At 39.0% G+C, this 18,841-nt stretch overlaps 1 protein-coding gene across 1 annotated transcript in view; it reads left to right on the plus strand.

Moving 5' to 3' along the window:
* Positions 1-18,841, plus strand: part of GLUD1 (glutamate dehydrogenase 1) — a 31,465-nt gene that overhangs the window by 1,459 nt on the left and 11,165 nt on the right. The window contains exons 2-6 of the mRNA XM_009567505.2: positions 10,426-10,506; positions 11,258-11,313; positions 12,195-12,258; positions 13,841-13,935; positions 18,333-18,512. Coding sequence (XP_009565800.2) covers positions 10,426-10,506; positions 11,258-11,313; positions 12,195-12,258; positions 13,841-13,935; positions 18,333-18,512 — 476 coding nt within the window. The remainder of the gene's footprint in view (positions 1-10,425; positions 10,507-11,257; positions 11,314-12,194; positions 12,259-13,840; positions 13,936-18,332; positions 18,513-18,841) is intronic.

Below are 18,841 nucleotides of genomic sequence, written 5' to 3' on the forward strand. Positions count from 1 at the left end.
GTCACGAGCATCCTGTGGCCTGTGTAATTCTTTCTTGACAGAGGCTGACTGAGGTTCTGGTGATGGCTTGGTACAAGAGCTACCAGCAGCAGCAGACTGAGCTGTGGCTGAAGCTGGGTATGGCTGAAGCTTACTCTCTGTGAAGCTGCACACTGCTGTAATCTCTTTTAAAACACTCATAGTTACTGCTCTGTTTATTTGTCACTGCTTAGGTTAAGTTACTTTTTGCTGCTGCTTAGAAAGTCCTTTTCAGTGTAGCCTGTGTTACTCCCAAGATCCCTGCTTGCATAACAAAATACAGTTCGGTGGCAAAGGTAAGGTGTTAGTATTTAACATAGGATAACTTCTAATATTTTACAATAGTATTGCTCAGAAGTGAGGAGAATTAATGTTTTCCCAACAAAGACTTATACAATACTCAGTACATGAACAAAAAAATGCCACTGGGGTGACGGGATACCTTCTGTTGTGATATTTTTTTAAATCCTCAACAGGATTTCTTCATTCTCAGTAGCATTCGTTAGTGTTACACTGGAGCAAACATGAGACCATTTATGGGAAGTTAGAACTGTAAATTTTAAGGCAGTTGGAAATGACAACTAAAGGAAATAGGAAGTCTCAATAGTTTGTTCTCTTCTTCCTGTGCTGCTCCCCACCCCCTGTGGGTTTAGGTGAGGAATTGCAAGTGATATTTGCTTTCCGCTCTTCTCAGCGCAGTGATCATAAGTGAATTTCACCTTCTAATGCTCTCTAGGAATTTGCTCACTATCAGATGACAGATCTAGCTTTGTAGTAAACTTAAATGGAACATCTGAGAAGGGTAGATAGACTGCTTGAACCTTAAAATGAAAAAAGAAAAAGTGGGAGAAAGTAGAACATTTCTACCTGAACTGCAAAGAAAAGGGGTGGTAAAGATATTTCTGCCTTTGTGGCTCATTGGATCTACTGAAAATACACCAAAAACTTGAGTGTTTGTCTACAAGTGATTTTTAAACCAAAATGCTAGTAGATTCTACAGGGAAAAAGCTGCAAAGCCCAGTGAAATACAACTCAAACTCCATAGCAGTGTGATATGGGAGAACTTACTGAAGTGTTTTGTGCTCAATGCAAGTAATTCACACCAGCAAGAAACACGAAACACCATAAGACCATCCTTTAAAAGAATGGGAGAGTTGGCATCTGGAAGGTTTGCAGAGCCGTAGGAGGTACACGGCTTTCAGAACTTTTCAGATACAGAATTCTGGACTTTAACTTTGCGCTTACCGAAAAGTAAATTTAAGAAAATAAGGCTTCCCGTACCAATTTTTTTAAAGTATCTTGTGTTTTATACTAAGAATGAGAGAGCTTTCTGTTACTGCTAGGTAATCACTAGCATGTAGGGATGCTTTGTCATCTCTGTCATTCTTTTTAGGAGCATTGTACTTCAAATGCTCATCTCTTGTATTTCTTGAGGGTTACATGGTAGAGCAAATGTAATAAAATTTGGCTTTTCATCTATAGGTGCATTTGCAGAGAAAGTATATGGTGTACCCACTTATTACTTATCAATAAGCTCAGGTATAAGATTCTGTTTAAAGAATATTAAATACTGTTCTGTATGCAGATAAGACAAAAGATCAAAGTGCACTTTAAAATTCAAGTGTAGAATGCAAGAAAACAAATGGTTTTAGGCTTTTTAAAGGCTGTCTTCCTTTAACTTTGTTCCTCTTTTCTTTTTATACACCCACACTAAAATACTTCATTAGTGATTGCATGTTACTTCTATACACTGTTTATAAGGTTATTTAAAGCTTTAACCATGAACCAATGAAGAATTTATGCCTTAAATCAGATTGAAAAATCTTGAATTAAATGCTCTAAACCCGAAGGCTGCTCAATTACTTGAGGAAATGGACTAAATAATCATTTGAATTATCTGCACTTTAGCAGCACCTGCTGTTTCTTTTAAGTTTTTTTAGCTTAAGGTTACAGCTAAATAGATTAGTTATTTGTAGTTAGATTGTGTTCCTTCTGTCACAGACGTCTCTTTCAATTTCTTTGCCTGCTCATTCTTTTATAGGGTGAAACCTCAGCCCCTGCTTAGTATTCCAGCCCAAATCTGGAAAGTGCCAAACTTCTTAACGTGAGGTTGATCTTCTGGAAGCAAGTTTAAAACTCTCAGGTGCCTGCAGATACCTGCCAGTAGACCTGAAGCAGCTCCTTGGCTAGTAGTCCTTCTGTACCTCCTTCTATTGCCTGCAAGTCAAAATAACTTGGCAGAGTGAATGCCAGAAGAGGCCTGATTTGACAGCAGGGCTTCTGACTGGATGGGGGAGTGTGGCCTGGTGCATACATGGAATGACAGACCATGTGGGATAGGCTGGATGAGAGCAGATTTGAAATCAGTCTTGCATCTTTTGCACAAGCAGACTTCTACACCTTGGTGGGAGATTTGGCTGTCATAATTCTATTGAAGAAGTATGATGCTCTTAATATTCTACGTTCTAACAGCCTAAAGCACAGCTAATACAAATAGGAAACTATTTAGTGGCTTTTCCTATTCTCTTCCCTCCCCTCAAAACAGGTGTAGAAACACAAATTATCTTTATTGTTGGACAGAGTTGCTATACAGTGGTGCAGGTGATTCTTCATTGTGTTAAGAGAAGAGGCTTTTCAGGAAAACTGGCACTAGGTACTGAAATAAGATTTCTTTTCGCTTTATAATCCAGGGGGATTTTTTTCCTTCTGGAGAGAACCCAGAAATAACATTTCTTGTTATGTGGTGCTTACCTTGGTAATTGTTGTAGAAATTGATCCTTGATTATACTTTGAAGGTTGCAAAACTTTGCAACTTGAGAAGGTGGTGATTCTTTTGTCTTTCGGTGTCCTTCTCTTCCGTGCTTTGGGAATCGTTACAGAACGGTCATGAATATACCCATTGAAGTGGTAGGGCTCACAGTGTGCCCAGCGTGCAAGTCCAGGTTTTAAAGACTCCCATTTTCTGCAGTGTTACTGTTTGCTGGAAGGGAAAATGTAGTTAGATGCCTCCTCATCCCATTGTGAACATGGAGATACACAGTTTTCTTGTGTGCTGGAACTGGAATTGCTTACGATCCAGACTTACGACCGGACTGACGCTGGGTGTTGCTGAAATAGTATTGTGGGTCAGATCACTGTTTCCCTTGCTGACGCGGTGACTTGCATGCTAGCGGCCAGCACTAACAGGAAACCACAGCTGCTCTTGTTCACTGCACTGACAGCTGCCTGGAGAACCAAACTGAGCCCAACAGGCTACAGGAAATGAGATGGCTGAGCACAGAGACTCTGTGTGGCAGTTCCCACTGAAAACACTGAATATTTGTAGATAACCTGATCGGGTCCTATGAAAGGTGTAAAACCAGTTAGGCTGTTCATCACAGTGCTTGCTGACTGTCACAGCAAGTCTGTTATCAATGAAACCAAATGTATCAGAGTTGGTGAACAGCCTAACCTTTTGTTTCCACTTGCCTTAACCAAATCTCAGTGGCTTCCTGAGCTCCAAAAGGCTTTAACGCAATCTTAGCGTCAGACTAGACTTAGTCCAACTTTAACTTATATAGGAATTTTGAAAAACTGTTGTATGTTGCTTCAGAGTTCAGTCTGTATATAAAGGCAGGGGATTCATAGTTTTTAATGCATTTGGCTGGGAGGTGAATGAATCTGCCTTCCTGTGTGGTGCTGCCTTGGCTGATTAGTGGAAGGAACTATTCTGCATTACAAAACCTCCCTGTCTCCAGGTTTGGACAGCTTTTCTTCTGCCTGTCGGGATTTATCCTCCTTGCTTGTCTTTTGAGTTTGTGTTAATATGCTGCTTGCTGCATAAGGTGGCACTTACTCATGCTATTCTTGCTGCAGTTTTCTGATTGTGGCGTCTGTGACTGATGCTCATCTTGGTGCCTGGTCATCAAATAGCCTTTGTTGTACACATTATCTTGTCTGAAGCTGTACATACGTCATGATGGTAACTGGACTTGCAAAAGAAGCTTGACATGCAAGGGTTGGACCATTACAACTCCATGTGTTGGCTACTGTGTCGTCGTTTATTCCCCTCTGTAGATGGGGGAAATAAGAGTTGGTGCTGAAAAGTATCTTCACTTCAGAGCTCTGTTTATCCTGGGTTTGTATTGTTGGATTTGCTGTTTTAAGTCATGCATGGTTAAAAGTTCTGAGGTTGTGTCTTTGGCCCACAGAAATGTACCCTGAGGACCATGCAACACATGGAACTATGACATAGAGCCTCTGTAATCCCACTAAACTCTGGAAACTGATCGAAGGCCAAAGCAATAGGGGAGTTTTACAGAAAAAAAAGTAATTAGTGTAACTGTGACAACACTTGCAGTGTTACAGCTACAGCTTGTATGTTTTTTATTTTTCTTACTGTAGAGCTTACTGAACTGACAATTAGTACAGCCGTGGGTATACATTGCAATTGCAAATTGAAAAAAAGAGATGGAATGAGTGTCCTGTCCTTTTGCTGTACTTTAATAAACTAGTTGCAGTTCTGTGAACCATGTCTGTTTTGTTGCCACCTCTGATATTCGTGCATGAGGTTATGCCTTACTCTCCTGGTTGTGAATCCTTTCAGTCTCGGCTTTTTCTTATGATCAGCTCATGTTGTTTGTGCAGTAGCCGGCTTTGTCCTTGATCTTAAATAGTTGTTTTCCCTTGCTACTGTTAGCTTCTTGTCTATTTATAGAGAGATCATACCTCTCTCAGCATCGGGCTTTCTGGATAAACACATGTTGGAGAGAGTGAGGAGGGGAACCTCTTACATGATTGTCTGCCTCCTATTCTCTGAGTTATCCTGACAGATATTTTGTTGTGTGAATTGCAACAGCTCCATCTTGTTATGAGGTAAACTCACAGGCAGAACGTGGAATTTTCCTGCTTCATACCAGCACTGTGGTGGCTTATTGTTTTGTGGCCTCTATGGCATTTGGACTTGCCAGGGCCAGTTTGTGTGTTATTTCCACCCTCTGCACACACCCATGCACACGGCTTTCATATCTGTGTGGAAATAGCGTTACTGCATCTCCCTGTATCAGCCCTTGTTACTGCAGAGTTGAGTGCAGTTTAGTGAGCAACCTAAGCCTCTATGTAGGGCTGAGGTAGTTCTGTAGGTGAGACTCCGTAACCATATTCTAAGTGCATGGATTCAGGAAATATGTGCTTGCCTGGTGGAATACTAAATTTGCCATATTTGCATGTGTAATGCAGAATCTTCCTAGGGCACCACACTTGCCTTTCTTGGCATGGGATGATATAAATGTATATGGGTACATGTTTAAGTATATTTCAAATATAAAAGCGTATTACAAGTACACGAGAAGTGGTATACTGAAGTGTTCTCTCTGGTTGACTACCTTGATATCTACTGAATTAGATACTTCTTGTTGAATTGGAATGGTGGGATGTGTCCGTATGGGAATCCCTTTCCTGCGCCAGGTTATGGCTGGCTAATGCTGTGTAGGAAGAGAGAAATATTTTTGTCTCTTCTCTTGGCAGTTGGTGAGTTGAATTTAGGAATGTTCTTGTTTTCCAGCACAGAGTTACTCATCTTGCTTTATTAGGGTTGCCTGGAATTTCTTTGTCTTCAATAACTACACATTTGTCGTTATACTGTTTATCACACTTTCCAAATGATTAAATAAGGCTGATCAGTTTCCTTGTAGGGGAGGCTGGTTTTTTTTTCTGGATCTAGAAAAATGTAATTGTTCTGAAAGAGCCTAAGGATTTCTTAGAGCATTGGTTCCTGCTATGTTAGGTGTCAGTGATTACATAGAGTTTGATAGTAGCATGATCAGTCTCTCTTACTTCCCAACTTCATCTACATGTAAATGTAATACATAATTCAGAGCTAAAACATCAAGGAACTAAGGTGTTATAGTAAATGCTGGAGCTGATTTATGGATTTTTGTTTGGGGATTTTGCTGAATAGTTTGAGCAAGATGAGCATCTTCCCTGAAGCTTCTTTTGACTCCGGATATGATGTCAGGCTTTGGACAGGGTCAGGCAAGCTGTTAACTCATAGAAGCACTGCAGAATCAAGTGTGGCTAATTAGGAGATTAAGATGACTGTAGTCAGTCATAAAAAGTATCAAATGAGATCAACAGGTGTGTTTTGCCAAGTGCTATGTGGATGGTGTAGGATAGCTGCTGCCCTGAAACACTTCTGATAAGGAGGTATTTGGAAATAGAAATGAGTGAAACTAATGCACTGTTTTAACAAGAATCCTCCACTGTAAAGGGGACAGATTAGCTTCAAGGATCAGAAGGTGATCATAGAAGAAAACACCAAAGTCAGAGCAGGACAAAAGCCTTGGTTAGATATTAATAATCCAGACTGAGACGCAAATCTGGTTTGTGTACTGGGGAACTTGAGAGACTTGCAAAGATTTGCAAGATATTTAGTGCTGGAGTAGTTTACAAAGTGTTTAGGGCTGAACTGTTACTATGGCAACTTTAGTTTTGAGACTTCTCTTTGAATGCTTCATGCATGTTAGTGGTGAGGCCATAGCAGACACTGTGGTGTAAGATGACTGCACTGGAAGATCAGGAAATAATTACACTGACTTTCCTAAGTGTAGGTTTTTAAGCATATTGGAAAGATAGTAGTCATCTTTGAAAAGTTCGTGATTCTCTACTCCGTGTTTTCTAAGGAAGAGCAACAAACACACTGAACATGACAGACCATACTGAAATCCGTGCAACGTAAATTTCGTGGGATGTGGTGTCAGTTTTCTCTGAAGTCAACATCTTTGTTAGATGCCTGTTAGCACACTCCTTAGTACAAACCTGCTGATTAAAATAACTGACTGCTATTATTATAGAAACCAAAATAGTCTTACTGATAACTGCTACTTTGACATTTATTAAAAAAATTACTGTATTTCAAGTGCTTTGCTACCTCCCTTTGGAAAAGTGTAAAATTAATCCATAGCATCTACCCCAGGAAGTTTAAATCACGAGCATGCTTTACTTTAGCCAAAACGATTATTTTGCTTCGCGCAAGAGGTGATAGCTGAGTGAAGTATATAATCTCCAAAATACAGATCATAAAGTTCTAAAAGCATAGACGCTGCAATGTGATGATAAAGCCTTCTCTTTATACTGAGCAGTAATGAAACAAAATTAAAATGAGAACACTTCCTTGTCTAGCAAGTCTTGTGCATAGATAAACAAGGTCTCTCTCAGCACAGTTTAACTTCTCGGGGTGTGGCAAGGAAAGAGAATTTTCAACTAGAACAAGAATTGGTATGTTTTCCAGTGAAAAGCATTTTCCATGGCAGTGAGTCATACTGTAACTTGAGGCTTTCTTCGAACTATTTTTTGTAGCTAGTTTGCTGTAAGTCACAAGTTTCCAGAGACTGACTGCATGGGACTTGCCAGGGTTTAAAAAAGTCGTAATCTCGCTGCATAGCAGTGACTTTTTTTTGCTTATGTATTAAGAATCATTTAAAAAAAAAAAAAAAAAAAAAAACACAAACCACCAGTATTTTATCTGTATGCAGTCCATTTTTAGACTCCGGCTATTGAATGCATAGTAATACTGCCAGAAGAGCCATGCAAATGCATGGCAATACTCCTGCCAAATTAGGAAGCTGTCAAACTAAATTTCACTGATGTCCCAATAGAAAAGAAATTAAGTCTTTTATCTTTGTTCGTCCCCTGGCAGATGGAATGTACAACATTCTCAGATGCCTGCTTCTCATCAGTTCTAATAGCTTAGCACAAATAACTGCCCTGTCAGGAGGTGGGGCTCCTGTGGAGTAATGACAATTCCTGGAAAACGGTAGCTGGCCAAATTGTAAAAAAGGATGAAATGTTAGCATGTCTTGTTATCCACCTATGCCACAGAAGGGGGGAGAATCATCACACCTGTCAGGTAGCCTGGAATCCACACCCTGAACTATGCCTGATGCTTTAATGGAAGCTTTTAGCCGAAAAACTGGAGTGAAGTGGCTGAGGAAGTCTGAATGCCTTAGTCCCTCACCTAAGGAGACAGGAACAGCAAACAAACCTTTAAAATTAAAGCTGTTTAAAAGATTAAAAAAGAGAAGCTAAATCTTGCTCCAAAATATGAACTTGTCCAAAAAAAGTACAGTTTTGGCCTCAAGTCTAAAAGTTTCCCCAGCTCTGGTATATTTACATGGGTGACAAACGGGCATCTCGGTTAGAAGCCTTTCAGTGCTTTGTTAGTCTTGGGGCTTCTTCCCCATTTCCCTTTGTATAAGTGTTTAATTTTTGTTACAGTAGTCCTTGACTTTTAATGGAAAACGTGGAGATGTAACTGTTTTGCATGTGTTTGAGTCTTCCAGTGAAACTGCTGCTTGTTCACCTTTTCAGATGCCTATTCATCTTCCTTATGATGTGCGGAAGGGGCTGCTCTCTCCTTTTGTATTTTGCTTCCCTGGTAAACCTGTACAAAATAGCTATCCCAAACTATTTAGCCTCCTGCTGCTTTCAACATGTCAATAAACAATGTTTTGTGTGCCATAGGAGTGTAGCTAGAGCAAAACTGCTTTGTGTATGCAGCCTGGAGTTTGAATAAATATGTAGGCTGAGTAAATACACAGTGACCCAGTTCAGCTGGGGTGGAGGGGCAGAGTTCATCTCTGTAGCTTCAGACTTGGCTGGCTTGAGCAATGCTCAAATGAGACCTGTCCCCAGAGTGCCTGCTCAGCCGAGAGGGAACAGTGTCCCCAAGCAGGACAGTCAGTGCCATAGGTAGTGTTTGTTCTTGCTCGGGGCTTCACAGAAGGATAAACACTCCTGAAGGGTCCGAGTAAGGGGTGTTAAATGTGTACGTTATAACTTTGGTCAGTTGGGCTCTGATAGATTCCACTTGAATTTTGAACCTTGCCTCCTATGAGGAGGTTCCTGAAAGCACAAGCGTAAACACCTTACAGCTCCAAAGTCAGAAAACAGTTTGCTGTTGGTGACCACCCTTCCCCACTAAATTTAAATTCAGTTTTGCAGAGGCCTGGTGCTTTCTTTTACTAATTTGAATTCACAAAAGAAAGCAGCACTTGGCCCTGAGATTTATTTGAGCAGCTCTCAGTTCCTTTGAAACTGGGATTGTTTCCAGAGCATTCAGGAATGGCTTCCATAGCAGCACAGTGCTTTAGTTTGGATAATGGATGCTGGCCTTTTTTCACTCACGAGGACCTGAATATGGTCTTCTCTTTGCATAATAGGAAATTCGTGGTGCCTTGCCTTGCATCTAAAGGACACTCTGTACCTCCTACAAACTACCATGCAAATTGGCATAGCCTACAGCCAAGGATTTCGGGAGCAGCGGTAGGGATAATAAATTCTTCCTGTTGTATTTTAGTGATGTAGGAAAAGCTTGGATAGAAGCTGATGCATGTAGGGATCTTCCTGTGGCCGCGTGACTTGGGGCATTGTGATATTAAACATTGTGTTTGAGCTGCTGTAGTTCTGTATATGGGCCCTATCAATTAACTTAAAAATATTTTTGCCTTGGAACTACCTCCAAAATATGTGAATTTGAACTTTTATTTCAGTCAATCTATTGGACAGCTACAACATGTTTTTAGAAGATGGGTAGTAGTCAGGCAGGTGAAACATCTCCCTACCTTTGCATAATTCTTTTCCACTCAGTTTTGAACTGTCTTCAAGGCTGGGGTCACCTGTTTTCCATCCAAGCTGCTATCAGACCACAGCAAATTGAACTCTCTTCTGGACCAGTTGTCAGCTTGTGGTTCTGCTGGGTGACTCAGAGCAGGGAATGCAGGCGTGGGCTGGCTTCCACACGAGTGTAAATGGGTGGCCTGGTCACACATGCTTGCTGGGGTAGAGTTACTCCATCAAAATGGTTTGAACAAACTTAAATTAGCGGAGTGGCTTGCTGCTTTCTGTTATGTGGCTGTGCCTGGTAGCCAAAGCCCTGAGGCTACATCAGGCTTTGTTGAACCACAGCCAGTGTATTGCAAGGCTCATAAAAGAGCTTGCATTACTCCAGTGAAGAGATTGTGATTATAACCTGTACGGATAAGTTATGTTCAGGAATAAAGTTCATCTTGTATATACAATGAATGAAGTCCAAAGCTGAACATGTTACAGAATGATGCTGAATTTTATCAGTCTCTTAAACTCTGCTCCTAGTTACCTTTCAGCTTGGCTCATCTTCCTCTCGAGGAGTATTTACTTTTGTTCCAAAGTTGAGCACTGCTATTAAACTGCTTAATAGAGGGTTACTGTAGTCTTTATTTTCTACGAAGATAGAAAATTAAGTAGGAAAATGGGAAATTGTTCTTTAAGTCTTGAAGCATGTAAGTTGATAAATTGCATCTCTGCCTGTTATACGTGGTTGTAGAATTAGCATTCCTAATTTATACCTATGAAGTTGTTCAGTGAATTCCTTTTTTCTCATGTCTTTTGCAGGTATTCGTTACAGTTTGGATGTTAGTGTGGATGAAGTCAAAGCCTTAGCATCTCTGATGACATACAAATGTGCTGTGGTTGGTAAGTGATAATTTTTCAAGCAAGAGATACAATCTTTAATTGCAGTCAGTACTGATGTAATTTACAGAAAGAAAACCAAACATCTAAAGGATTAATTCAAGTTTTATACACTCATCTCTGGCTAAAATATGTAGCAAGATGGGAAAAATATATAGTGACCAAAGTAATAGTACTACCTCTTGAACTCAAATCAAAGTATGACTAACTTAGATTAGGAGGGGACTAATTTTAGGGGGAACAGATGGAGGCTGTAGAGGATTCAGGCAGGAGAGCTGTGGAGAGAAGTATAAAATTCCTTTATGGATTATAATGAAGTATAATTCATACATAGCTGCTAAATTGTAGCAGAGTTTGGAAAGAATCTGCACATTACGTGTAAGAGAACAAAATACTTTCTTAATATCCATATAGACATACTTGACTTGCAAAGTAAAATTTTTGAACTAAACCACTAAAATGTAAAACAGTAAAACCTATTGTTTCTACAAGTGCCAAATACCAGGGTTTGAAAGATACAAAATTTAAATAATGAACTTTTGAGTTTCAAAGACTTAGTTTCAAGCTGCTCTTGAAAGATTCTCTCTTTTTATAGGAGTACCTAGATCAGGTTATAGCTTATGCCTGTGAAGCTCTGAATGTGGCAAAACAAAGTTCACTGCAAAAAATGAAAGATAAAATTACTCACACATTACTGATGTGTTCTGCCTTTATTGTTGAAAAAGTAAAATGATTTTCCTTTGCATTCTTGTAGATGTGCCATTTGGTGGGGCAAAGGCTGGTGTCAAGATCAATCCCAAGAACTACACAGTAAGCTTAATCATAGATAAAAATTTGGTTATCTGCCGTACTGAAGCCAGCCAGTTAGAAAAGCTCTTCTAAGGGCATTAGTGACTACCTAAACCTTCCTGCCACTTCTCCCTCTGTAAAGGCTGAATTTAGCTTGTGCATGCAATAGCTAGGAAAAGAGTTTTTAAAAGGTCTGTGTTTCAGAAGTGAAACAGTTATTTAATTTATTAAATTATTTATTACATTTTTCCTTAGAGTCAAGAGTCTACAAGAATTTGGAACCTGATTTTTTTTTTGTTGATACTGTTAATAAAGGCTTAAATTAAATTACTCTTTGAAAAAGGTTAATGTATTTGTTTATTTTGACAAATAGTTTTATGCTCCATTAAACCTTTCTATGCAGTGTTCCAGTGTGAATAATAACTAACTTGGCTTATAAGGTTTACTGCAGGCTTGCCTTCTTGCCCTAATTAAAGTAAGTTTTACAGAAAGGAAAACTAGAATACGTAACAGATACTCTAAGCCTGAAACTCCTGTAAGGATTTGTGCGAAGTCGTTCTCCTGTGTTGACTGAACTGGCAGGCCAGCTATTGCTATTGCTGGTTATAAATCTGTCACGTAGGATATCAGATTTGTTTGCTGGAAATCTCTGCTACAAGCAGAGCACAAGTTCTTCCTGTGCTACGTTCCTGACTTGTCGTGGATCAGAATGTATGGAAGGAAGGCTAAATGTTTCCTTGTGCTGCCTGAATACCAAGGGTCTGTTAAGGAGTGGCATAAAAATTATATGAATCATCCTTTCTTCTAAAAGGAACGGGCATCTGTTTATGCTTGGGCGTAAGTTCTAGCAAATATTCATAAACACTGTTAATTTGTTGCGGTATTTGTTGTTTTCTCTATAGGACAATGAATTGGAAAAGATCACAAGAAGGTTTACCATGGAGCTGGCAAAAAAGGGCTTTATTGGTATGTTGTGCAATTTTACTATTAAAATTTTTGAGTGATTTGATGTGCATTCACATCATCCACTAGATAGTATCCTTACATAACGGTATTTTTGAGAGCTGTAAATTATTTGGGTATAGAACTTCCACCAAAGAGCCACGAAGAATTGAGTCACTGCATCTGAGTGCATTTTAAAGGGGACTGTCTTAACTTTGTTTTTCTGGCAGCCTTTGTGTATGGAAAGCCAACAAAATCTGGATCCAAAATGAATCAGGTTTCTTTTAGACATAGATTATAATTGTGACAGAGTTTGTTGCAACTTTAATCTCTAATATCAAACTGCTCACTGTTACTGTTTCCTGTAGCCTCAGTTGAGGCTTTTGGCAGATATCTGAGGAAATAGAGGAAGGAAATAGAAGATCCACCCCAGAAAACATTGATGGCTTCACCCCTAGCAAGCATAGGTACCTGTTGTAACAGAAACTCAGTTTCTGTAATGTTAGCAGGTGTTTCATGTGGACTCTCAAGCTTGAGTTGTTCTGAGAGCTTGCTGTCTGGAGTTGCTGTCTGAAAGTCTCCTCTGGAGAAAGCTAAATGTTACTGGCTCAACTTGTTATTAAATGGGGAGATTTTACCTGGAGGAGGTTCTTCCTGTGAATAGTAAGGCACAGAATGAGTTAAAGGTCTGTTGTGGGTTCCTGATGTCTAACTGCCCCTTGGAACATATGTCCATTTATCTGCATTTTTTTTGCTCTTCAGCCAGGGGGGTTGTCATCTAAATCAAGCTTCTGTGTAAACACAGTTATTGATATATTACCCTAGTCACGTGTAACTCTATACAATGCCACCTATAGTGATTGTTAGTCTGGTGACAATTAAAATTATTTGATTAAATTTATCTTCCTTTTTGCCTCTGTGGTTGGTACTACATGGCTTTCACAAACTTTTAAAAAATAAGTTGGTAGAGGCAGAGTTGCATTGAAAATCTGCTGAGCCAGTCCCTCTGATCTTAAATAGGTTGGGTGAATGCTATTTTTAGTTATCTAGTAAAAACAGACAAAATTTCTTTTTATTACAAGAGATGTGAAAGTTCTGTCAAAGGTTTATTTCACCAAGCAAGATGTAACATCTTTCTAGAAGTGAGCAGTAAAACCAAATGTATGCGCTACAATGCAGCGACTGGGAACAGCCTATATTCTATTTTTATACTCAAGCAGGAACAAAAAGGAAACACTAATGCAAAAAACCCAATTACCGTTATGGTGTATAGAAATTATACCTAGATAGCACCTTTCCTGGTGATACAACAGTGATCATCAAAAACAGCTTTTGATGTATTATCTTACTCTTTTTATTGATAAACTGACATTCATTTTGCTGAACAGCTTGTGTGAAAGATTGGAGGTTGACAGATTTGTACAAATGTGACACAGCATCTAAAACTAAATTGAATCCAGAAGAATCTGTTGTTGCATAATAAACTGAGGATTAAATGGGAAAACACTTCATCTTTGCCAAGCCCTGCACAGTTCCCAAGGGAATAATGGTTGACGATAAGTCTTCATGTTTGATTGTTAAAAGCTATTTTCACTGTTGCCAACAGGACCTGGTGTTGATGTGCCTGCTCCTGATATGAGCACGGGGGAAAGGGAGATGTCCTGGATTGCTGACACCTATGCCAATACCATAGGACACTATGTGAGTTTTGAGCAGAGGCTTTTTATCTCGAAATTTCTTACCATGCTCCTTAATCATATAATTTTATTTAGTTATGTGTATCTAAATATATTCTTGTAAACTCCAACAACTTAATTGGTGGCAGGTTTTTAGGATACAGTTAAGGAAAGATAGCTTTAAGTTTCTTTCTTTTTTTTTTTTTGTTATGCTAGGCTTAAATTGTTTGATATGGTACTGATTGCAACTCCTCAGCAAGAAGAAAATGTGTTTATAAAGGTCTTATACTCAGTTTAAAATAGGTTTCAATTTCTCCCATCTCCCTCTCGTTTTTATTAGTACTCTAACTTTAACAACTTTAGTAATTAAAAGTTGATAAACTGTTATTTCATAATAGTTAGTATAATCTTAAAGTACTGAATCTTTCCATTTTAGACTACTGAATTTACAAATGTTATAAAATAAATGCTCATGTTTTCGTTCATTTAAGAGACTATGTAAATTCAGTGTGCATTTTGGTACAACCTGTAAAAGTAAAGTACTCTGAGGTCCCCCAACAGTAGGAAGTAATCAGTGTAGACTTCAGCAAATTCTCCAAAATGTAAAGCAAAAGGGCACTGATACAATTTTTTTTCCCAGAAGGCAGTAATTTTTTTTTTTAAATTGGGCCAATTAAGGGCTATAATTAGAAACTTTCTCCTTATATTGCTGGGGTTATTTGTGCCTGGTTTGTCTGTATCAACTGTGACTATTGACCAAGCAATTTTGCTGTATACTTTTGACAAGAAAAGTGTATTATGGACATCATCTTTCTTAATGCTCTACTCTCAGCGCAATCCAAACTTTCTAGCTTCTCTTTCAGATGTTTCTGCTGCTCCAGCAGGTCATGCTGTGCTAAGGAGTCTTGCCATAGCTTTATATCCGTGTGTTAATATGCTAAGCTATTGCACTTTTGCATCTACCAGCTCCTCTTGAATTGAGACTTCCTTTTCACTTCCTGCAGTCCTTTCCAACCTCAGAAATGCAGCAGGCTGGGTGCTCCCAGTAGTAAGGCGTTAGAGCCACCCAATGCCACACTCTGGCATGTCTGGTCAAGATGTACCTGGCTTTGCTGAGACAGTCTTTTGGCAGGATACTTGTTTTGTGCAGTCTGATGCTTTTAACAATAGGAGGATGGGGTGGCACAGGTTATTCTAGATCTGAGATACAACCTAAGGTGGTATCTTACAGGGGAGAAGAGAGGAATGCTTGAGGAATAGGCTGTGGCACGCTGATTAGTTGAGTTAAATCACTTTTACGGAGAACTGTTGGATAGGGATATTGCTTGGAAACATTACTTGCCTTTTGTTACTCATACATGTAAATGTGAATATTTTATTTTAAATGTTTAAACCTGATGAAAAGTCAAAATTTTGACTGCAAAAATACTTCAATGTGCAGAGAGGCAATTTGGTCCTTTAATCGTAACTTAAAATTCCAATGTTTAAGAAAACTACTGCCTCAAAGAATTAAGTTTTGACATTTAACTCATTGCACTAAAATGTGTTTCACTGATAAAGAGCATTGTTATGTTACAACTGACACAGAAGGCTCACTGCACATGTCCTGGTTTAAGATTTGGTCTATTTTTTAATGTTTCACATACAATTTTATACAGAAGCTTTTCAGAGTTTTTAATGGGTGGAAAACTAGACACTGATACAGGAGATTTTTAAATGGCTGAGTTTCTCATTTTTTCTGCCTTGTAGTTTCTCAGCTTGTAGTGTAGTCCTACGCAGTCACATGCTTCAATGACAAAAGAAAACAGCTACTGAGGCTACAGATTGTTTGAATTATGCTACCCCAACTTCTTCTATTCCTAGACTCTCTTTGCATGGTGGTATATCCTTCTTGAAGAATAAAAAAACCTGAGTTTTAGGTGCATTTTTCTGATTTGGGTACACTTCTGTTTTGAGTACATTTTGTGTACTTAAAGAATTGAAATAAAAAAAATAACGGTTTACTTAATTTTGAGTTTCTACGTGGAAGGGAGAACAGTAGCCATAGTGAACTACTGTGGAGAATGGCCAGGTATAGAGAGGACGAGAACTCTGACAAGGCTGTAAAAAGTGGGGTAATCTATTAAAATGGGTTTGTAGAGGAAGATGTTTCAGATACGTATCTACTCGAGACACCAAGAACAAAAATAGAGGTGATTGAGAAATACCAAATATATAAAGGTGACCATGGGGGAAGGAGAGAGGGGAACCAAGAGCTGAAAATGGTCATTGAATGAAGTGAAACTAACCATAATTCAGAAAAGATGGATGCTATGCAAGAAACTTCAGTGAGGGATCTGCCCGAGAAATCTACAGACCTGATGAGTCATTGTGGCTGCACGCAAATGTTTTCAGGGAGCTTGAAGTGGAAAGGAAAAAACAAATAACAGATACAAACAGATAGGGAAAGACTGCTTGAAACTTAACGTACAGAGCCAGAAAGCCAGAGGGGCAAGGAAAATATTATTGCAGGGTGGAGAGGGGATAAGAAATGAGCAGAAATTCAGTGTCTGAACTTTGCCAACTAAGTACTAATACAGAAGTCTTTAGTGCTAGCCATAAGCCATTTTACAAGCTTCTTATTAAAAGCCCTGGTCTTTCTTTTGGGTCCAAATGTGTTTAACGTTTTTTTGATTGACTTAAACACAAGGTTTTTAGGACTTTGACATCAACAGTGGTTTGTATATGTGACTTAAAGAAGACCTGGACCTGTTCTCGCCTCATGCTCTGTTTCCTTGCCAAACCATGCAAGTCTTTAATAACTACCTCGTTAACTGTTCCAGAAAATCCGTCTTAAGTTGCTGGATCAGTGGTTTATGTATGGCTAAAGTTTTTTATTGAATTCATCCTTTCCATTCGTCTGTACTTCCTGGCATATCCAACTGACTTTTGGGGTGTGGAGGGAGTTTAATAAATACATTCTCTTATATGGTGGGAGGCTGTATTTCTTTGAGTATTTGTAAAACATACTTCCTTCTTTGAATGCACAAAGGCTGAAACGTAGCTTCAATCTGAAACAGAATGAAAACTTAAAAATACTTCAAGACAGCAGGGCAAATTTGTTCCTAGGAAAGCAGCACTGAGGATCTTGTTGATAGTCAATATGCCAGCAGAGGGAGCATACAGCTTAATGACAGCAACATAGCTATATTTTGGAAAACTGAATTGGGAATTTTGTGGCAAGGCCAGCATCCACCTGAATTGCTTTTGAGGAGGGGTTTTCTTTGGCTTTGTATGCTTAACTCACTATCACTTTCAAACAATAAATGGTTTTTGTTTCCACTATGGCTCTAGTTGTCATCTGCCATTCTGTTTTCCACTTACTTTTGTCTGTTCCTTTCCTTCCTCTCACCGAGTGTCTTGCACTCATGCCACAGGCATGCAAATGTATTTGGCACAAGTGATGGAGAGGAGGGAGCCTCCCAGTGAATGTGGCTGTTGGAATGGAAACCCATCCGGCTGCTGGCAGACTTATTTCAATGGATTCCCTTTCATCTCTACTCTTTCACTTGCATTGGTTGCCAAGCCACTGTGTGACTGTGCTCCCAGGGTGTGGGGAGCATGGGAACCAGTGGTGGCAGGAGAGGGAAGCCCAAACAGTGTCTAGTCTGGAAGAAATGGTTCCAAGTTATTAATTTCAATTTGAAAAAAAAGTTTGTTTTTAAATAGTCTGTTTTATCTTGGCTGGCTGCCTCACATGGGAAATTTAACCTTACTGCCACCAAATTAATAGTCTTGATGGTATATATTGGTTTTCTGAACAAAAGTAGTAAATGCTTGCCTAGCTTTTCCCATAGGATCTTTGTATAATAGATTTTCCTCTGAGATCAAACATCCATGTACTCTGACAACAGGAAGGTATTAGGCCTGTACTGTTGCTTCAAAGTAATTATTTGGTGTAAAGGAACACTAATGAAGCAGCTTTAGCTGTGACCAGTCCAAGGATATATGAGCCCTTTAAAAGAATAAAATGTCAAGAATAATGATGGAGATTATGGCTGTAATAGGAGCTAATTCTGAGAAATAAATCTAAGCTTTTTGAATTGTCTAAGGTTTGCACTTTGCTAACAGTGCAACAGAGATGTCATGGTACTTAGTTAGCCATAGACTGAAGTTCACATACACTTAAATGCAACAAAAATTACAGACGGTATCCAGTGTTGCAGTACGCAACTTTTCCATCATCTACTAGAGTACTTCTGAGAACCTGTTCACACAAGCTGAGGAAGGAAATAATTTTTACAAAATAAATGCAACTAAAATATATCATGTTCTGACTCTGAAGAGTTTCCCCGTTTTCCGTTATCTCTGAAGTGTATAAAACCTTGTTCCAGCTGTTCTTTGATTAATCCCATAGCTTACAAGTTCTTGACTGTTTTGCAGGATATTAATGCACATGCATGCGTAACTGGTAAACCCATCAGCCAGGGTGGAATCCATGGGCGTATATCTGCAACTGGTCGTGGTGTCTTCCATGGGATTGAAAATTTCATCAATGAAGCATCATATATGAGTATATTAGGAATGACTCCTGGATTTGGGGACAAAACATTTGCTGTTCAGGTAACTTTTCCTTGAACTGCAGGGAAAAACCAATAAACAAACTTCCAGTAGGGCTGCTTTTAAAAAGGCATTTATTAGCAATAAATCCTGTTAGGGTTTTATGACTTCCAAGTTAACCTTTACCCTGAAACCTTAGAAACACTTTTCAAGCAACATAGGTACCCTTTATTTTGACCTGTGTTTTAAAAAGTGAACTTCTGATTGCACTCTACAGGCACAAAGTCAAAACTCCAGTCGTTATAAACATAAGCTGCAAAGAACAAAGTGAAATACTATTACAGAGTGCTTTAAGGGATTGTACACTTTTCAACGAGTTGTGATGCTGTTTT

Source organism: Cuculus canorus, chromosome 7, assembly GCF_017976375.1.
Source record: "Cuculus canorus isolate bCucCan1 chromosome 7, bCucCan1.pri, whole genome shotgun sequence".
NCBI lineage: Eukaryota > Metazoa > Chordata > Aves > Cuculiformes > Cuculidae > Cuculus > Cuculus canorus.